General features: G+C 43.2%; 2 protein-coding genes across 3 annotated transcripts; one reads left to right on the forward strand and one right to left on the reverse strand.

Annotated features, from left to right (window-relative positions):
* Window positions 1-257: 257 nt before the first annotated feature.
* tmem231 (transmembrane protein 231) lies at window positions 258-6728 on the reverse strand. Its single transcript, XM_080002504.1, has 7 exons — window positions 6101-6728; window positions 5833-5999; window positions 5003-5131; window positions 3459-3602; window positions 2022-2103; window positions 1758-1863; window positions 258-557 (listed from the first exon to the last, which is right to left on the reverse strand). The coding sequence occupies exons 1-7, from the start codon at window positions 6237-6239 to the stop codon at window positions 395-397; spliced, it is 930 nt and encodes a 309-aa protein (XP_079858630.1). The 5' UTR covers window positions 6240-6728; the 3' UTR covers window positions 258-394.
* Window positions 6729-7387: 659 nt separating this feature from the next.
* gabarapl2 (GABA(A) receptor-associated protein like 2) lies at window positions 7388-22341 on the forward strand. 2 transcript variants are annotated; one of them, XR_013844189.1, is made up of 6 exons: window positions 7388-7502; window positions 8662-8717; window positions 15925-16097; window positions 20435-20559; window positions 20741-20801; window positions 21215-22341. XR_013844189.1 is itself a non-coding variant. In XM_080001709.1 (4 exons), the coding sequence occupies exons 1-4, from the start codon at window positions 7469-7471 to the stop codon at window positions 20541-20543; spliced, it is 372 nt and encodes a 123-aa protein (XP_079857835.1). In that variant the 5' UTR covers window positions 7388-7468; the 3' UTR covers window positions 20544-22341. The 2 variants fall into 2 exon arrangements, 1 of the variants encoding a protein (XP_079857835.1); XM_080001709.1 differs by having other exon boundaries at window positions 20435-22341.
* The last annotated feature ends 139 nt before the right edge of the window (window positions 22342-22480 follow it).

Genomic DNA, 22480 nt, shown 5'->3' on the forward strand with positions numbered 1-22480 from the left:
ACGTTTTATGGCAATGTAATGGGTAACACATTTACCACATGTACATGTCCGCCGGCGGTAGTAGCACACCAACCCAGGGCCTTCAGCAAAAGTCGTGCTCAACTCTAAATCTATTAATTATTGTTGGTTCGTATGTATATATCCATAGCGATAAAGCAAAATGATGGAACACAATAAACAAGTATAGAAAATATGTATAGAAAAATGTATTTAATAATAAGTGACAGTTATCCGACGAGATTTTCTTTGGTCAGAATTGTAAGATACAGTTGTGGAACTACCCGAACATAAAGGAAAATTATTGCATTTTTTGAGGTTCAGTTAGCTTGTGATTAGCATCATTCCTGTGGAGAAGAGGCGGCTCTGTGGACTATGGGGAAAAGTGCTGTTGCGGTCAGTCGAGGTGGGGTTTGGCCAGGGGGAGCGGCACCGTCGGCAGCACCTGGTTCTGGAACACGAAGGTCTGGACGCGCCGGAAGACCCAGAGGAAGACCAGCAGCACGCTGACGTACTGGACCCAGGCCAACTTGATGGTCTCCCAGAACCCGGGGCGATAGGTGCAGGGGGTGAAGGAAATAACTGAGAAACCTATGTCACTTTTAAGTTTAAGTTTTAGCGCAATATAGAAAGAGGAGAGAACCTTGTAGCAGCTTTTAACATTTCAGTCCATTTTAATAGTAGGTCAAGTTTAATTTATTTAAAAGCCTTGAAGCCACATCAACAAAGTATCAAGGTAAAGGGACGCAATTCGGTTAAAAAGTGGCGCTAAGAATTCGTGAGCTACAATCTTCTCATTCTCGCGTCTTCCAGTTTCACACTCAGGGTGACCTGCCCAATTGTGGAACACTGACGACAACAACACTGCGGCACAGCAATGAAAGAAGTGGCAGCAAACAGGGAATTTACCACCTGTTCCACCTGCACCGCCTGTCTGAGTATAAAAGTCTTGTCAGTGAGACACACACGACAATAGACTTATTGTCCCTTCACTCACCTTGTATGACACATCGCAAAGGAGGCATCTCGTTTTCCGCCCACTCTGTGACTCCTGGACGGAACCATAAATTGATCTGGCGAGGCGTCCCCGTGTACAGAGTAAGGGGGCCGACATTCTTCTGCTTTCGTTTCTGGCCAAATGAAAAGCAATGTGGACTTTCAATTATTTTCTAGTTAACCCGACTATCTATAATTTAACCCTAACCTGCGACCCAACAGTTGAGAACCACTGGTGTATACTAATACTACTTCTACCAAAACTCATCCATTAATAAAACATTTCTTGCATTTGTTAATACTGTGAATTTTTTAGTTTATGGGCTTATTGCCAAGATTTGGTTTACTTTTTATGGCTTGTATTTAATGTTGGGTTTACTGTATGTCACTGTTTCCATCTTAAGTTTATCTTTCTTTTTTTCACAAGTTATTGTATTGGACTGTGTATTTTATTTCTGAACATGACCTTTTATTTTTGAGGTATTTTTCACTTTTATCAAAATGTTTTATAATTGTTTTTCTGTTCTTCTCGGTTATAATTGTTGTTTACAGTTAGATTGTGTATATTGCCATATTGTTATAGTGTACAGTGTATATTTTCCAAATTATCCATTAACTGCCATTTTATTTTTTCAAATTATTTATTGTGTTGCTTCATTATTATTTTGCCTATACCGATCACTTATTTTGATGTGAGCTGTTGAGACACTGCAATGTCCCACCAGGGATCGATCGATCTATCAGTTTGGTTTGTCAAAGGATATCTAATGACCTCCAGAGGGTAGCGGATCTCGGCGCTGAGCTGGAAGGGAGAGCCAGCGGCTCGGCCGACAGTCCAGACCGGGCTGGGACAGGACAGCACGGTGGTCACTGCGGTGGATGGAGGATAAGATAAAAAGCCATAACTGTTGCCGAACTCAACCAATTCCATTTCAAATGAATAGGGGATTTGAATAGATGATTGATTGAACACGGCTACTTTCTCGCCAGCGGGGGCGCGGGTGGAGCGGTGGGGGGGCTGCACTCACAGTTTCGTTGCTGATAGTCTCTGATTACGCCGACCAGGTCGTATGAGCTGGCAAAGGGGCTGGAGCCGTCGATCACAGATACCTGGGTCAAGAATGAAAATAAGCATTTTTGCATAGATACATAGATTTGAATTTATAAGATACCTTATTTGTCCCCGGAAAATGGAAATTGCGGTGACACAGCAATGTGCATAAAACAATAGGCAATAATACAAATAAAATAAAACCTTGGCAATATGCAATAAACCTAAAAATGTACAAAAGAAAACTGCAGTGAAACATGCAGTGCTGGGCACCAAATCCATTTTTTTTGTTTGTTTTTTTAAGGGGGGGACAGAGTCCTGAGCATCACTCTTGGGGTTACTTTCAGCTACTGGGCGCCAATAACAGGATAATCATTGATTTTGAAAACCATTTTTGTTGCTCTTTTCAAGATTCAAGATTTTTTATTTGTCACATACATATACATACTTTCATACATATATGCAGTGAAATGTAATTTATTCCATTCATTTCCAATATATAATTAATTCAGTGCTTTGTCAAAGCAAGATTGGATATAACGTTGGACAAATTCAAAGTCAGATATAAAACTACAGATGTATACATCTATCTACAGAGTTAGCGTGGAATTGCACTGTATTAACTAGTAGTAGTGAGCCCAATGTGGGAAGTTACATTAAAGTAACTCAGTACGGGTACTAGCAGCAGTGTAGCAAATGGCATCACAACAGCATTACTGAGTGTCAATCGAGCGATAGCAGCAGTAGCAATAATTATAGAAGTATGGTTAAATTAAAGTACTATTTATAATGATTTATAAAGCAGAGTGGTATTATAATGACCAAAATATAATATATAGTAGTATAAGGTATAGGCATATATGTTATGATATAACATAGTATAATGATATGATAATAATATTGCATAATCTAAATAATATTCTAATATGAATAACTACACTGTATATATTGAGCAGTTTACTCTATTATAACTTGTTTTATTTAACATGTTGAGCTGTTTATTAGATATTTTTTAATGTTTATATTGAATTTAGTGTATATCCTCCCACTTTGTACTTCATGGTGCCCACTGAGCTGCTGCAACACCTGAATTCCCACGACACAGGATCAACAAAGTACTATTTTATCTTATAATATAATACAATATAATATAATAAATACCACCCTGTTACATATGGTAACAGGGCCAGTTTTGGATCATTTTTACAAGTACATGTACATGAGCACAGTATCGGAGCAGATTGGCAGTTGATAGCCATGGGTCCACGGGTAAGTTGTACGTCTAAATTTGATCAAGAAGAGTCGCTTACAAAGCGTTGCATTTCTCAGAGAGCAAAACAAAGGGAACAAGAGAGGAAAAGGAAAATGCAGTAAGCGGCGCCGCTGGAAGTGGCAGAGCCGGATGTGGTCTCACGTTGTAAACGCTGTAGAGGCCGCGGTGGGGCAGGGGTGCTCTCTGCTGCAGCCGCAGGTCTCCTGCAACAAACAGCTGGGCCCCCGGGACGGACGAAGAGTGCTGGACGTAGGCAAGGCTCTGCATCACCACAGTGGACATCCTCTTAAGAGTAGATGGAAATAAAACAAAAATCTTTTGAAAAAGGCTGGTACTAGGCCCCCACCAGTTGTGATGACACTGAGGGAGAAAGATGCTAGATTAAAAGTGTTCTTCGTTCACCCACTACATTAGACTTCCGTGGGCTACAACCTTGTTTGCCGTTGACCTGCCTGTTATTTTTCTTCATAAAGTACCAAACAGTTGGGTTTTCACACACCTAAGCTTTTGAGTCTGATGGACTCCCGACACTTGTTTGCTCCTCGTGGGACAAGAGCAACAGACTGCGAATAGAAATTCCATGCAGAATAAACACCTTTATATAACTAACTATAAAGGGAGGAATCTCTGTCTGTCCTTTGATTATCAAGACAACCGTTCATCCGATCCACTTCACACTTGGCGGGTGCTTTACAGGGGACCCAAGGATATGCAGTGTCAAATTTGGTGCAATTTTGACAGGTGACATGTGTAATATTAATAAGCTTTCAATAAATAATGAACAGCAAGCCAGTAGGGGGCGGGGCTTACGGGCTTCTGCGACTGAGTCACAAAAAGCGTCTTTTCCCTGTGTGTGTATTTAACTGAAGGTTTTGTCTTCCATTGTGGAGCACAGGACTGAATCATTGACATTTTGTTAAACTGTGCCATTGAAATGTCTTAGAAAGTAGACCTAATGTCAGCAAAGAGTCGAGAGCTCTAAACAACTGGCCAATTATAGGAAAAGGGCTAATAGGGAAACCAGTTGTCCAATGACGAACTGTGTATAAAAAGGGCAAATGTATGCAAATGTAAATAACATCGAGATTAAAGATGACCGTGCACACTTAAATCTCACTGCTGTTGTTTCATTAGGGGGCAGTTTTCGCAGATGGTGTTTAATCAAAATCAAGACTAATCTAATCCTATTTATTGAAAAATACCTTTCTGAGACGTTGCCTGATTTGAGATTAATTAGTTCAAGAATAAAAAGTCAGACATTGAGGTAATGAAGGACTAGTCAGCTCCTTCTGTCGGGTCTTGGTGCTGGTCTTAGTCCAGATAATCCATTTTACCTGTTGTCACAGTCGACTGCCTGCTCACCACCTACCAGCCCACATCCATTAATCCAAAAATAAACATGCCAGGTTTAATTTAAGCCCTCTCTTAGACATAGATTAGCTCTAGTCTTCCTTCTGGAAATCACATCATTTTTAAACCAAGATAGTCTCAGACTCGCCTGAGTCCGAGACTATTTTAAACCATGACTGAGAATGGCCATTTCAGTTAGCCCATATTAAATGTGTGATTTAGTCTAAGATTAGACCTAAGTCTAAGGTGTCGAAATACAGGGGAAAAATTCTGTGTCCAAATACCAAAGACTGTACTGCCTCACGCGCCCCCAGCTCTACTACTACGATACGTACAAATAGTCGATAGCTGAAGGTGAGCAGCAGCTGGATGCTGTACACCTCCTCCTCTGGCTTCAGAGGGAGCTGCAGCCCCAAGACCAGGCGGTCCAACTTTCCGTCCTGGTTGTCATCCTCCTCTCTCACCTGTACACAAACACAATAGTACTCACCATTTCATAGAATAAGTATGCACAGATAAGGATACTAGACACTGTGGTCATACCCTTAAACTTCCTGCGGTGTTTGACTGTCAGGAACAACAAAAAATGACCTAGTGTACGATTAATCATCCAAAAACGTAAATAATGATTACATATATTTAATAAACTCGAAAACAAACAATTTGATCCATATTGAGTGCAAATGGTGTTTTCACTCCCCGCATAGATTATGGTTCCCTTATGATAATTCAGTCGCCCATCATTAAAAAACAAAAACAACAACAACAGTGTATTTTTCGGTGCAGTCGCAAAAACAGAAAAAACTGATTTTTTTTTAAAAAGGGTAAATTTTACCCGCAACATAACAGGACGGACAAAAGATTGTTTTGTTTTAGAACTCAGTGACAGTTCTATATTGAATCAGATTTTTTTTTTCAGTAGATATATAGGCTAATACTGACAGAAATCTTAAGCATGTGTATCAATACTCTGCATTGGCAAGTACCCAAGATGCACTACAAGACTCCCTAATCAGTCAAAAAATGTTATCAGTGCATCCACATACTAGACAGACAATAATCCGCTATTCTGTATCACATGAAGTGTGCTATGTTCAGTGTCCTTGGCCAGTGGCCTTAAACTGCTTAAGCTTGGCCCAGGGCCCTGTAGAGAACACATTCGTACTGTGAGAGCTGGGATCCGCAGGTTGGAGCCCAGCATGTTGTTGAAATGGGGAAAGGTGCTCCAGGCCACGTAGTCGCCCTTGGTGCTGGTTGCAGCAACGAGGAGAGTCTGATACTGGAACCTCACGACGGGCTGCTCCTCATACGTGCTCCTCTTTATCCAGAAGCCTGCAACCAAGTCAGATTTAGACAACGACAACATTGATATGTCTCTTTGTTAAACAACAGTCATGAGGGCGAGTTAGAAGTATGATAATAATCGTAACCACCTTGGCTCCTGTAAGCAACCAGTAGAGGTGGGATGTAGGTGAGGAAAAAGACAACCACCGCAAACAAAGTGGCCTTGGTGCAGACGCTGGTTTTGTACCGAATCAAAGCCGGGTGAGCATAGACTTCATAGAAAGCCATAACAACACGGACAATCTTCCGCAGCGGAGCATTAATTCAGCGTTTTTCAACCGCTGTAATGTTTATCAAATTCCATTAAAAAAAAAAAATTAATAATAACAACAATGGAAATGAGCTTGTGTTGCAAGATCAAAATTGCAAGGCTGTATTAACTCATTAGTTCCAGACAGAATACAAGCATATAACAGGATTCTTCTAACTCTTCAAAGACAGCGGTGCGCCGTGGGATTATGTCACCGTAAAAATAAAAGTGCACCGTGAGAGTAAAAAAAAGGGCTGGAAAACACTGCATGAATACAGCATGTGGACCCAAGCTAGTATGCTAGGCGATGCTTATCCATTCCTTGTTGCACAACGGGGGTCGCAAACACCACGCATGGACACGACGGATATTAACGTCGATCGAGTCACCGCAAATGTACAGGAATACGAAACTAAATGACATTCGAGTGGGTAAACGCGGGAGACAACGTCGGCACAATCCGTCTGCGGTCGCTTCGGCTGGTTTCTCAGACGAGCCACGGGGCGGAGCAGCTACTTCCGGTGCGTCTCGCCGTTTCCCTGGTAACTCCCGTCCCCGCCCGCCCGGCGGAATGGCTTAACCGACCGGTGACGTCACCTTCCCCCGCTCGGCTGAGCGCTCGAAACGTCTGGTTTTAGATTTCGCGAGGCTCGACTCTTTTCTGAGACTCGGCTCTCGACGAGTCACCCGGTGACGGGAGTCGTTCAAACGTTTCCGAGGCGTCGTTCGTTTGACTCCGCTGGTGCGACGCGCGGTGAGCGAGGAGCCACTTCCGCTGAACGAGAGGCAGAAGAGTCGGGAACGACGTTCTCACAGGAATCATTTCATTCTGTGAAAAATGGTTGTTTTTTTTTGCTGAACGCAAATCGCAAATCACATCCAATATGAATTATGCCAGACGCCTTCGGACTTTGGTTTTGTCAGTCGGTACATTTTCCTGTTCTTCTTCTGGGATTCCCTTACTCGCCCAACTAATTTGCCAGCGCGTCAGGCGACTCCCGAGTCGTTTCAAAAGATTCGTTCACGATGAACGAGTCGTTCGCCACGCCTCGCGTCACCCTTCCAGCTGGTTCGGAGACGCTGTTGACGTTTCGTTTGGGGCTCAAGTGTCGTTGCTTTGCCTCGACACCTCCACCCGTCGCTCCCTTATTCGCGCGTTAAGACTCTAGTTTTTAGCATCACGCCTCGGTGTGAGGATCCGGCCAAAATGAAATGGATGTTTAAAGAGGATCATTCCCTCGGTAAAGGGGTTTTTGATTGTTATGAAACATTTATCGTTTTCTTTTCAGGCATTTTTTTTTTTTTTTAATTTTTATTTTTTTATTTCATGCTATGTCTGGTTTGGGTTTGCAATGTCATCCCTGAAATGCAACTGTGCATGCGTGTGTGTTGTCCTCTGAGCACCGGGACGCCAACAACATAACAAGCTTAGATCTTACTGTATTCAACGCAAGATGCGTTCCTGCAAAATACATTTAAAATACATGTATTTTCAGGAACTGGTCGATCACATTTGGGATGGTATGCTGCTGAGTATAGGACATGGGTTGTTCTAGGTTGCTGGTGCTTTGGTTGGAATATAAACATTAAGTGCCATTGCGGACTTTACTTATTATTTTTTTTTAAGATACTCTTTTGCAATATTCTAGCTCTGGTCGCAAAAAAAAAAAGTGTCCCTGTCATGTGCGAGGTGCTTCTGAAAGTAGGCCTCTTATCTAGGCTAATGAAGCGGAGTGTGATGGGTTCAAGCTAAAAAAGCCACCAACACGCCTTGTCACACAGTGCCGCGCCACCCGGGGCCTGGATCTGCCCACAGGTCCAGGGGTGGATCGAACCTCCAGTGGACGGAGACGCACGGATGCCGCTTCTTACTTGCATGCAGCGGCCGCAAATACACCTTTTTTTTCTCTAACACTGGACAATCTAAATAATAGATAATCCAGCTCATAACATCACAGTATTGGAAATCAATGGAGTCTTAGCTGGGATTGCATGTCTCTGTCGGCCTCATAGATTTTGCTGTTTAGAACTCCTATGGGCCGCCCCCTTTTTTGCTTGGCAAGGGGCCCAATATCTAATAGTGGTTCCTGTATACTCTAAGTGCATAACCCCCGCAGTAATGGACAGCATCCTTCTCCCAAATGGCATCTACGGTACAAATCCTAGCTTACATTGTGGCGGTTGTCTACTCTCAGTGGGATGACCCCGTTCATCACGCCTCAGTCTTACACGTGAAGCGGTTTCACAGTTTAACCTTTGCTCGGCTCGGCTGTATTTTGTGGGAGGTGTGTATCGGTGTTGATGGGTGGTGGTGGAGGCGGTGGGGTGGGGAGGCTGACTCTTCTCCTCTCATCCGTATAATCCTTGATTTCCTCCTTGTTTCCCCAACTCTCCTATCAGAACACAGGTGTGTGGAGTCAGCCAAAATACGCAACAAATACCCTGACAGAGTGCCGGTGAGTAAAGGAGGCGTTGGAGAGAGTTCGGTGGAGTGGGTGGAGATGTACGGGAGTGAGTGACAACAAAATGTGGGTGACAGAAATTAAAGACAAGAAAAAAAAATGAACGATCTACTGTATGTTTGTGGTTCCTCTCCAGCTAAAGTCATTCGGGTTGTAAATCCCCCCCGCCACACACACACACACGCCCCCGACCACCCCAGCTCTATAGAATTTCATCTCCCTGGTGTATCCGCTGTTCCCTGCAGGGGTGTGGGTTACCGGGCCACCTGCTTTCACTCAGCTCTCTCTCACTGTGAAAATGGATTAAACGACGTTGGTGTGTTACAACACATTGTCTCCCATTGTCCCATTGTCTGAAAGCTGTGGATGATAACAACAATGCAAATTCCATCCTGTTTCCTCAAAGTCAAGTGAGGTCACAGTCATCGTGAGGTCCCATGCAGGGCGAAAGAGTGGCTGACGCCTCAGTGTCAAGGTGTTTTCGGAATGCGACCCTGGGACACGTGTCCATCATGGGAGGTGTCACAAACCCTTCCGAGCGGAAGACATTCCCGTTTGTATGGGGCTTTCAGAGGGCCCTTTGTGTAGATGATACCTTCCCCCGGCTCTCAATTAGACACCTGGTGGGTCGGTCACAACGTGTAAACACTGCCGTTCGCTTTGGAAAGCCATTCAGCTTGAGGAAGTCTGAGATCTTACGTTCGAGCAGCATGGAGGGAGGATGGAGGGCTTTTTGCAATGCAGTCAAACTGGACTATAAGAGCCCCTTCCTTCGGATCCCTTAATGAGATTAACTCCCATGAGTCGAATCTACAGTATAATTCATGCCGCTGAATCAATAACTAGTGCCCTCAAATTATCTACTAATTTAAGGCCTCGAACCTATTATTTATTCCACTTTTTTCATCTTTGACATGATCAACAGAGCCATCCATTTGCAACATGGTGGTGACATTGGCTGGAGCCATATTTAGAGGGATTGAATGTATGGGTGCAAAATACTCAATACTTCAAGATCTTAGACATTATTCAAGGCTCTCTGTTTATAAGCCTTTTTGTTACCTTTTTTGACACTTTATATATTTATATATTTTTAGTTTACATTATACAAACAAACATCAGAACAAAACAGTCACATACTACAGTTCCCAAGACATAAAAAACAAAAACAAAAAAACTACTTGAAAATCACTTCTGTTACATAGTAAGTATTATTTACAGAAATTAACATTGCAAATTCAATAACATAATATCATATAATATAATAAACTGTCTGACCTTGCATAATGTTTTAAATCACACTACCCCATGTTTGAAATTAGTAAATTTATGTAAAACAGGAATCAAGGTAAGGTATCAAGATAGGTTATGCACATACTCAATAAAGGGCGACCTATAAAGGGTGAGTCTTGTCAAACCTTTCCTGAGACTCTCCCCTGCTATAGCGTAGCTTTTCCAGTGGAAGTGAGGTGAGTGCATGGGGTTTGTCTGACTTCCATTGAAGGAGAGTCTCCTGGTCAGTAGTGAGGCAAACATTATAGTGAGATATGAAGAGGCCTCAATGATTCAAGACCAGAATGTGTTTAAAGATATGCATGACCAAACACCTGGATACTGATGGCATCTCTGGCAATTCGGATAAACATTGGGGTTTGAATTTGAATTTGAATACTGTAAATAAGGCTGGGTTTTGGTACTCAATACCTTAAAGGTATCGACTGAAATAAACCAATACCAAGTAGTATAGAAACTTCTCCAGTCTGGGGCTTGGGTTGGAGACTGGGGGTGTGGGTCGCTGGTGGGTCGCTCGGGCCCCATGGTCGGCGGGTTGGCACGCCGCTGGGGTCGCCCGCCCCGTGGGCGGGGTGGCTGTCTGCCGCCCTCTGCTCTGTAGTCTGCATGCTCGGCGGCTGGGGGCTGACCAGGGACCTGATGGGAGCGCGGAGCTGCCCTATATGGTGGAGGCGCATGGCAGATGCTCTGCACCCTTGGCTGATCGCTGTAGGTCTGCTGCCACCAGGTACGGGAGGTGGGCGCACTGGGGCGCGGTTGGGTCCGGGGGAAGGGGGTCTGCGTGGTTGCTCCCCGGCCTCCTGTGCCCCTGGATCGATCCGGTCGCGACTCGCCTATCTCTTCCAGTCCCAAAAGTCATACTCAGCACATACACCACACAATAGACCGAGGGCTTGTGGGATGTGCGGGGTGCAAGCTATGTGGGTGGGGATGCAGCGGGCAGCTGCCTCTTGCTTGTCACGCCCCTGCCCAAGCGTGTTTCTCGTCTGTCCCAAAATTTTAATCCCACTCACATTAGCTTAGAACACATACACTGGCACACCAATCCTTCTCCGAACAACACTCCATCCGACCAGGGTCTGCGGGACAGGAGGGGTGCGAGTGATTTGGGTTGGACTTGCCTGAAGGACTCGCACCCCCAGCCCCGCAATTTGAACTGCAATTACCAACAGCACACATTGAGCACTGGGTTTTTTTTTGTTTTTTTTCCCGGGGTGGCCGGTCGCTGGCAGGTCGGTGTGGGGGCGTGGTTGGCCAGGGGGCAGTCGGCTGGGCCCCCGAGATACTCGGGGATTTCCTGCGGCCTGGCTGGAGTCCTGACGGCTTGCGCCTGGTGGCTTGGGATGTGCTGTGACCTGGCGGGGCTGCGGAGAGTGCCGCCGGGTGCCTTCCGAGGCCCCTGGGGGGACTGCTTGCTGTTGTCGGTGTGGATTGGGGTGTGGGGGGCGGCTGTTGGCCTTTTGCTTCTGCGTCATGGCTTCTCTGCAGCGGGCGCCACAGGTGCGGCGGAGGGCCTGTAGACCTGGGCGGGGCGCCGGGTCAGCTGCGGTGGAGCGGGCCTCCCCCTTATGTGGGGTATGGGTGGGGGTCCCAACAGCCCGCCCATGGGTCGGGCGGCTTGGGCGGGGTGTCGCCGTGGGGCCGTGATCCTGGCCCGTGGTCCGTGCCTTGTGCCCGTGGCCCGGGTTCTGTGCCAGCGGCTGCGTCTTGTGCCTCCACCTGGGGGTTGGTTGTGTGTGTGCGCCCCTGGGCTGCGGGGTCTCCTCATGCTCCCTGGGACTGGGTCATGCTCCTGAGGGCTGGGCGTGGGGGTTGCTCCTCTGGCATAATACCGACTTTCTACACCAGTACCAATGGGGATAAGTCACGCACGCACGCACGCACGCACGCACGCACGCACGCACGCACGCACGCACGCACGCACGCACGCACGCACGCACGCACGCACGCACACACACACACACACACACACACACACACACACACACACACTCTTCGAGTGCACCCCAGCACCCTCCTGGTTGCATTCCTCTCCTTTCCTGCGTCATTTACTGCCATAACTATGACAGGAAGAGGCCACGTGAACAGTTGTAGTTCCAGATTTCCTGGACCTAATTCACTGTTTTTCAATACATGTTGTCGTCCAATGTTCATGTTTTTGTGTAAATGTTGTTTGTTTCTATGTTTATTTGTCTCAGCGTGGTGATTCTCCCCCTCTTGGAGTAATGATAAGTTGTTTATAGAGCCAAACATGATAAATAGTTGGTGGGTTGGTGGTGGCTCTCCATAACCAAAAACTGTGCTTTTGTCATTCTACAGGTCGTCCACAGGACAGAGTTATTGCAGCAGTTCTTGATGATTTAAGAATTAATAAAGAGTTGCATTGCAGGTTGAGAACTTGAACTCCACTTGCAGACTAACTGAATGCAATGGCATCCAAATACTCTGTGTTGTATGCCCTGCATGCTGAAAGCACAGGTTAAAAAAAGAAAAGAAACTTCTCCAGTCAAACAATGCCTGCATTCAATCCTTTTTGTATCCAGATCTAGTAAAATAATGACTATTTGTATGCTTTTGCTCGCAGCCAATCACTGCAAGCATTCTTTGATTTGTGACATGTGATTGGTTTACTACCGCAGCAGCAGCTACAGCAGTGTGTTAAAGGATAGGCTCACAATTTTTCAAGTCAGTCTTTCCTTGCTGTAATCATTCCTCCTGTACTGGCTATTTGTTCAAAATTACACTGCTGAAATACTTCATTGTACAGTTTTGTACAGTTATTTTAAAATATTTCAATAATTTGAACACTTTCAAATTGTATTAGTGTAAAAATCATTTGGATGGGGGGGAATGGTGGCATTTTACGCAACTGAATGCTTCCATTCACATGATGAGTATAGTAGGAAAAAAATAATAATCTCATGAAGTACTCTATTGGTATCAGTATCACAAGGGTATTGGTACTTGTATTGTAATTTTTTAAACAAAACCAATGCCAAATCTTACTTAGAACTTATAGACCAAATGTTAACATTCAGAACTGGGTTCCCCTGCTGCTTTGGGCATCTCCAGGTGAGCTCTCTTTATACGTGGATTGGATTTATTCCAGATAGAATTTGTGATATAGTAGCTAATTGGTTGAACATTGATCTTGGCAGAAAACATGGGATCATTTGGAATAAATAATAATAATAATAATAATAATAATAAAAAACTGGAAGAATTGTCATTTTTACAGCGTTGACATGCCCTGCTAGTGATATTGGTAGTGACGACCATCCTGCGAGGTCTTGTTTTGTGTGTTCTAGCATTAATTTAATATTGTGGGTGTATAAATCTTTGTATAGAAGTTTGTGACCTTAATGTTGAGGTATGTAAGCATTTCACTTTCTAGTTTAAATGGGAAACTACTATAATCAAAGTTCAATCAAAGAGAAGCACCTTGGAATAACGGAGTTAGTAAACACTGAGACCCTCGGAGCAGTATTCAGAATCTTGACCCAAGAGATAAGTGATGGGCCAAATCCGAATTTTTCAAGAACGATAAAAAGCTATTCCCACTCTTTAAATCCCAGAACATTAAATAAGTGATGCATGTTACAAAAAAGATTGCGAGCCAGGGATAAAACCTGTCTGGTCAGGTGCTATTATGTCCAAATATAATTTAAGGCGATGGTAAAGGATCTTTGGGAGAATTTTTATTCATTTTCTTTTCCTGATTATGGTGCATGCATGCACCATAATTCAGAGGGTCTTTGTCCTTTTTGAGTAAGACTAATAATAGCTGGAGTCATTATCTCAGGAAGCCTTCGTTTGGATGTGAGTAGCAGAGATGTTGCAAGCACACCAGTTTATTGGAGAAAGTGGCAGGATGTAACAAGCCGGGAGCAGATGGACACGTCATTACAGAGGCTCTGCTCTCCCTGTGTGTATGTGGCAAAGGGTGATTTACCTGTTGCCCGTTGATTGATCTGATGAGCAGCAGACGTACAGCCACACCGATCCTGGGCCTAATTAACTAGACCCAAGACAAGGGTGGCTGCTTAAACCACACCCCCCCCCACACCAAACTGAGGCCAGGTAGAATCCCTGGCCAAAGCCTACCCCCCCCCCCCCCCCCCCCCCCCCAACCAGGCAGCAAACGAGCAAACAAACAAACTAAAAAATACAAACTCAAATAGCAGACTGACTCAGAGTTGCCATACCTTAAGAAAATAAATGACTGGACTCAGTAGGGTTACCATCCCTAACAAAAATAACAAGCAATAAAATGATCAGACTCTGACACAGGGTTCCCATACCTAGACATAATAAAAGCCTGGACTCTGAAACATGGTTCCCATACCTTAAATAAACAAAAATGTCCAACAAAAACTGTCCCCTTTCCAGGAGACCTGGAAACCTGGAACAGCACAGCCCACGGGCAACCCTCCCCTTTACAGGGCCCTCCGACAGAGACACAGGCAGAGATGTTGCAAACACACCAGTTTATTGGAGAGACTGGCAAGATGTAACAAGCTGGGAGCAGATGGACACATGTCATGACAAAGGCTCTCCCTGTGTGTGTGTGGGGATGGGTGATTTACCTGTTCTTGTTGTTTGCTCTGACAAGCAACAGGTGTACAGCTACCCTGATCCTGTGCCCAATTACCTAGACCCAAGACAGGTGTGGCTGCTTAAACCACACCACCCCTACACCACAGTGCAGTATACAGAATGGAGTAAGGGTGATAATTTGGATGAGAACGCTTTGAAGAACTCTATGGTAAAGCCATCTGGACCAGGAGCCTATGTGCTAATCCAAACATTTTTAACTGATGTAGCTACCAAGCCCATCTATTGCATTATTTGGACACAGTATAAAAAAGGGGAAAAGGATGAAGAAGCATTTCAGTGTTCCGATCTCAGCATTTCCGAAATTCTTGTGTGTGACAACCACGTCCGAGTTTCTACCCTAATGAAAATTAAACAAACAATGTGCGTTCTCAGCAGCAGACATTGACAGTTTATAAATCCCAGACTGTCTATTTGACAAGCGTGAGTGTGACTTGGCGCGAGGACTGTTCCCTGGAAATGCATTGGAAGCGATGGGAAATCAGTGTATTGTTGTTTTATTTCTAATATGCTGGACAACACCGATCCACAGCACAAGTCGGATGTGAAATTCAAAGTCTACCAATTACTTTTTGAAGAATAGACAAAATACTATACTCACCCAGGTTCGGTGATTTCATTGTAAATGAACAGGGTCGTTGAAAAGTTCATTTTACGCATTGTGACTCCGTTCTTGAATGGAACAGTTCAGTTATTTCCTCTGTAATAAAATGCTGAGCAGGACATAACTTCAACCACCAGACAGACCAGCTCCTTCCCCGCGTTTGTCCTTTCAACTACCATGAACAGCTCCTCGGCACAAGCTCCGATTCTGTGCGTGCAGCCATGTTTGCGTGCTGTTTAGCGTTCTTCGTTTAATATTTCCTGTTTCACACGGTACTTTCTCTCTACTGCCACCCATGCTTTCTGAAAATACTTCAGCGGCGAATGTGCCAGCTAAAATGCCCTGCGCTCTCAAAGGTATAACCAGGGCTTGAGGCAGTGTTTTTCAACCACTGTGCCGCAGTGCGCCAGTATGCCATGAGAGCTGATCAGGTGTGCTGTGGAAAGTTTCAAATTCCACTGGACAAAATATTGAACGGAAACTAGCTCTTGTGTTGCATCAAAATTGCAAGGCTGTACAAAGTCATCTGATTCATCAGTTCCAGACAGGATTCCAGTGTGCCGTGGCAGAAAACACTGGCACTACGGAATGTCTGGCATGTGTGTAGCATATAATGTATAGGTTTCAGTGTTGTTCCGCTGTCTTGTGTATTTTGTGTTCTTTTTTTTATGAGTGTGTTGTGTTTGGCAGGTGATTGTGGAGAAGGTTTCCGGCTCGCAGATAGTGGACATCGATAAGAGGAAGTACCTGGTTCCCTCCGACATCACAGTGGCCCAGTTCATGTGGATCATCAGGAAACGCATCCAGCTGCCCTCCGAGAAAGCCATCTTCCTGTTCGTCGACAAAACGGTTCCCCAGTCCAGGTCGGACGCCTGACACTGCATGCCCGAAAGCGGCTGAAGCTCAAACAAACATACACACAACATGCATCATTTCATTCATACATAGACAAAAATAAGTTAAAAGACTGAGCTCACATAATAAATGCATACAGGTGTGCTACATGCATTAATAAATAAAAGACATGAAACAAATACAAATAAATACATTTTCTGGATGTCTAAAGAAAGGTTCACAGTATAGTCAGTAGATCAATATACAAATCCAAACCATTATTCTAAGTTATGAATTGTTATTTATTAAGTGAGCAGCTCAAAATCCCACTCAAAGTCATTTAAAGTTGAATTTTCTATCATAAATAACTCCTGTTGCATTAAAGGCAATTCAGTATTCAGTATTCAGTGTATTCTGCAGCATGGATCAATCACAAATTACCCTCAGAAATCCATACAAGCTAATTCAAGAAATTGTGTTAGACCACTGCATTCGTGGCTATGATCTTTGATTTTCTAAAACTGAAAACTCATGGCTGGAATGCTCTTAATTGTGTCCTTTTTGTGCCTCCATACTTCCATCTGAACTTCTTTTCCTTTTATATCTCCATAGAACCGAACCATAAACGTATCCATTTCTGAGACCAGGGCAGTCAGGCTGTCTGAGAGACTGTGACTTACCACTGACACACTGTATTCTTTGTCCACGCCCCTTAGAGAGGCTCATCAAGATGAAGAATCGGATGACATTGTTTGTTTGAGCTTTTTCAGGCAAATTAACTATATCAAACTCTAGTGCTATGTCTTTTACAACAGAAAATAGAATCGAATGCCATCATTAGCCACCTAGATTTATTGTCGGGAGCGGCTTTTTCTCGTATATGCCCTTATTTGGAGCGCCACGTATTGGCGGCGACATAATATCATAATATGTCCTTATCTGGAGTTCACCTTCCTGGCTCAATTCACAAAACTAGAGCTTGCAAAAGATTTTTATGAGTTTTCTCAAAATATTGAGCAACAAGTTTGAGAATGCTTTATTTACTGCGAGAATGGGGGAAAACTTCCTACTGTATGTGGCATTTTTCCGTATCCCTCGTCAGAAATGAATGTGTCTTTGGTGTAGTCTTGGCCATGCTAATGCTGAAATGTTGGGTGGTATTCTCTTTTTAAGGGCCTCTCCAGTTCATTTATTACCCTGATTTCCCCTTCAAATCCAAATTGAAAATGAGAGTGTAGTTAGTACTGTAATTGATCTTTGCAATACCATGGTAATCATGCTATAACAATACCATGGCAATAGTGATAAAGACAGTAGATTCTCACCAACAATACCTGAGTAGCTAACGTCAATAATGGAAAGGAACAGTGATGGAGTGGATTTTTCTATATAGACAGCTGATTCTCTTAATAGACTTGCAGGAGTTTGGAATTAATGTTGGTGCCAAAATCATGGTCTAAAATATATGGCAGTGAATGCAGAATACATGTATCTCAAACTAGAAACTAGAGTCAACTATCTTCGGTGCACGTGTGTTTGCCTGTCTGTTTGTCCCCGTCAGCAAAGAACAGAAACTTACAGGAGTTCCTAGTGTGTGTGAAACCCATCTCCCTGTGAAAGAAGATGAAGCCACACCTATCTTCTCTGCTTACCATCGATCATAGACAACCACCTGTGTGCTTTCTGCAAATAGCTTGCTGCGAGTCACCCCCCTCTAACCTATTTATGACTGGTATTTGTTGTACTGACAAGGCTCTGCTTATGTCACTTTCTTGTCACAACAGAAGGAAGTTATTAACACAAGATAACATAGTACTTTAATAATCCCTGTGCGGGAAATTTGAGACATCTAAAGGATTGCGTGATCCCAGGTGCACTCACAGGTAGGACTTCCATCTTGGACATTTCCTGGCCTCTTTTATCTGAAGCATATGTTGCATTTATTTAATATTATGGTTAGATTCGGGTATCAAAATTATATTTTTAATGGTACCAATCAAATTGCATTGATAGCATAAAGTTTAAGCGTTGAATACAAAATTCCAATACCCAAGTAGTTTATCTCTTCGGCATCAGTGAGACAAAAAATGGATTTCAAACTTTGTACAGTAAAGCTTAATTCACACCGAATCCGTAATTGAATCCGATAGTCGGATCCTTCCCCGTCGGATGAACTGTCTGTCTTTCACGTCACAGATATTTCAGGGAAATAATATATTACAATAAATGTTTCTTCCTCCTGCTAGCATGCTGTAGTGTCCTTGGGCAAGACACTTAACCCCTAATTGCTCCTGATGGCGATGGACGATGTGTCCACTTGTATATGAATAATTGTGACTCGCATTGGACAAAAGCGTCCACTAAATGATGATCTAAAATTATGCATCTGGCAGTTTCTCCTACCACGCGCCACCCAAGTGGCGTGTTCAGGGCCCTCCGGCACAGAGACACAGAAGACGGGGGTGTAAACACCAGTTTATTGTAGAGAGTTGGCCAGTTGGAATTAGCGAGGAGCAGATAGAAACATGTCATGACAGGGCACCTATCCCGAGTGTGTGTGGGGATGGCGGTTTTAACCTGTCGCTCATTAGACCAACCAACGAGCAACAGGTATGCAGCCACCCTGACCCAATCACCTAGATCCAGGTCAGGTGTCGATGCTCAAACCACAACATCCCCACACCACAATGTAAAAATTATGTAAAAATGGGAGACTTTGTTTCTTTCCAGTACAACAGTGAGTAGCTTGATCAGCTGGACATTTACCATGTTCCATGATGAGACTTTAAAACTCCCTTCATATAGTTTTAAAAACAAAAGTGCAAACAAAAACATACTCACAATTCACTTATATAAAGAGAGTTTATTGATGGTGAACATGGTGACATCCATATTATAAGTCATTATTTTATATCAGTGACTTATTTACTTAGTTTTAAGCCCAGTTCCAATCAAAAAACTCGACTGATGTCACTTTGGTATTAGTGTCAGACCGAAATTTGTTGCAGGAGTTGAACAATAGGCTCAAGAGTAAATGTGTCCTGTAATTCTCCTTGGTTTTGATAATAACCTTGACCTCAATGTAACCTTGACAGTGTTATAGCGCCACACTTATCTCCAGCTAACCTTGTACTCGGATCATAACCATGTCCCATTATGTGACAAATAATCTCTTGAACTTGAACTTAATTGTCAATAGCTGAAGGTGGCCATTGTTTTTTGGGAGGACAGTCTAGAGAAAAATGCATCATCAGTGTGAGGAGATAACACTGATAAAGGGCGACGGAGGAGCACAGCTAAACCGGGGCTGAAAGGAAATACTACTGACACCATTTCCCTTACGCAATTGATTCATAGTCACCTGACAATAGTGCAGGAGCGAGTTATCTCGTTTACGATCTGCCTACGTGTCCGTCATGTCCCGAATATCTTTTGTCAATGTCAGCTTGTGTGTGTGTGTTTATGGGTGTGGGGATTCTGGGACCGTAACAAATCAGTAATGATCCACCCCAGGTTGAATTACTCTCATGGGCTATTTATTATTTAACAGTTTTTTTTCAACCAGCTCGCCAGATGTGCCCTGGAAAGCATTTTAAATTCCACTGACATTGAAATGATCTTGGGCTGCAAGATCAAAATTGCAAGGTTATACTGATTCGACAATTTCAGCCTGGATACCAGCTATGTGTTCATCAAAACAAGCTAATTGAAAGTGAGAGCTGTGGGATTAGTTGGCCACATTCAATAACAAGCACAGTTAGACGCATTTGTGAGTTTTTTTGTTGTAAATGGGACAGTGGTGTGCTGTGGGATTATTTAATTGTAAGAAATTGTGCCGTGGTTGAAAAAATGGGGCGGCAAACACTGACTTTTTACCTTGATGACCTATTAAGTTTTACAGTGTCACACAGTTTATTATGTTGCTGCAGATGAAGTCATCTCAGTCGCTCAGTAAAGGTCGCAGGAAGAGGAAACTTGGCAGGATTACATTGTCAGTTACACTCACACGATGACAGCATTAACATGTCTTTACGAATGAGTTAAAGGACCCTATAATGGTATTAGAAGGATATGGTCCATTAACACTCCGTTGATCTACCCGGATGTTATGTTGTCACTTAACTGACAGGTGGCACGCACGCGCACGCGCACACACACACACACACACACACACACACACACACACACACACACCCCTCCCTCTTTTTGGAGCTCCTCCAGATTAGAGCAGAAGATAGATGCTCTTGAGGTAAAGGTCTACATGCATTTAAACTGCTTAGCGGGAATGTTCTTCCCAAAAGCCTGGTTGATGCTGCTAGGTGATCTGTGTCTCCCATCTGCTGTCTGGTGTGTGTGTGTTTTGCAGTCTCACCATGGGCCAGCTGTACGACAAAGAGAAGGATGAGGATGGATTCCTGTACGTGGCCTACAGCGGAGAGAACACCTTCGGAGTCGAGGCCTTTTTTACGACTTAGGGTTAAATGCCAGACTGTATGCCTCTCTCTCTGTCTTACACACACACACACACATAGTAGCCCAACGTATATATAGTTTCACACATTAGTATAGTACATTAATATCTGAGTCAACATAGCATTTTACCATATTGTACCACACAATAGGCACAAAGATTTCAGCACAATCATTGGCCCCTCCCCCCTTTAAATTTCAGGTTTTAAAACGACCGTTGAGGTGCTACCAGTAGCAGCTAGCAGTGATAAAACTACAAAAAGGTATTATAGATTCTATTCATCTGAAAATAAACATTTAAAGAGTCTAGCCCACTTGGAATTACACTTATGGGCCTTTTGCATCTCTGTACCTATTAATTAAAAAGGTCCGTCTAATGATGATATTTTATTTAAGGTACCCCTAAAACAAGTGGAAATATGGACATAATGGCATCTTATTTTCCTCTACAACAAATTCAGAGAATAAACCTTTTCTTTGTTTTTGGGGTCCACATACATACATATACTGTAGGCAGACACACACACACACACCTTATTCTAAGAAATTTGTAAAGCAGTGTAAAAAAAAAAAAAAGCTCATAATTATGCAACAATAATTAATACGAGTTGTAATGAATCCGTTTGTGTGGCACATATCATGTATTCAACTTCCGTGTGTCGACTTCATTCCTTAGGTGCACTCAGCAGCCGTACGATGGACTACATGTGGAAAGTCACCAAACAGCCATCTTACGGCAGCACGATTTGGCCAACGAGCTGTTGGCATTAACCTGTTAACATAGAATTTCCTTAAAAAACACCAGAGTAATGGTGCCAGTCCCCTCTCTGTTCTAGTTATAAAGGAAATCGTAGACATTTTTTTTTTTTTTTTTCAATTAGTTGATTACCAAAGGTGCACTCTATTACTAGCTGCCGGGTCAAATATCGTAAAAGGACAACCCCAAAAACATCCAGCAAAGTGGTGACGCATTACATTTAAGTTGACTCAAAACCAATGGTGCAAAAAATGTCATTTCACCGTAACAAAGATGATCTGGGGTCATCTGGGGACCTTTTTACATAGGCCTGTGATAACATCCAGAATATTACAAGAGTAAGAGATTATCTACTTGATAAATAATACGTTAGGTGTTTCCTTGTTTCAGATCTTTCTTCGTGTAAATTATTTATATAGACTTTACTTATTGTAATGCTGACAATGCACATATTTTAATGTGATGCGATGATTTTGTTGTTGAATGACTGGGTTCAACTGAAGGGCCCCCCTTAGAGAACACAGTATTTTTGTTGTTCAAGTCCAAATCTGGCTGATTTTGTGTTCTCCAAGGCGCCTTCCAGGACCCCTTTAACGATAGAAAACATCAGCATACAGAAGTGGCCAAAGCGTATGGATTCCCCCTCAACCTCAACTATGTACATGCTGTATCTTAGTATTGCTTGTGAGCAAAACCTTTTACGTATGGCGTTGGTTAGGTGCTGTTTTGGGGAAGACATTTGTTGTGTGATTTCACCCTTTCCTCACTGTAAACTTGTTTTGTGGTTAAAAAAACAAAACAAAAAGAAAAAAATTGGGCACCTTCAAGCCGATTCAGTGTTTTAATACTCGGGACGCAGTATTTGGAGATCTGCGTTCAATGATCTAAAAAGCGATGACCGGTATGGAGTCGTGTGATCAATGTAGTTTTTGGTTGTTTATGATAAATGTAGTTTTTAGTTTATGCCATATGAAACTTCAAAGGATTTTAGATATCTTCATAATAGGTGAGGTAGCTGGACAACCTGACCAATAAAAAAAACAAAATCATAATATGACTTGTGTCTTGTTCATTAAAAGCAATGCACACCTCACACCATTACTGTGCAAACAAAATATAATAATAGATACATTTTAATGCAGAACAGGATGCCATTACAGGATTATCTGCTACAGGCAGGACTGT

Source organism: Zeus faber, assembly GCF_960531495.2.
Source record: "Zeus faber genome assembly, chromosome: 6".
Classification (NCBI taxonomy): domain Eukaryota; kingdom Metazoa; phylum Chordata; class Actinopteri; order Zeiformes; family Zeidae; genus Zeus; species Zeus faber.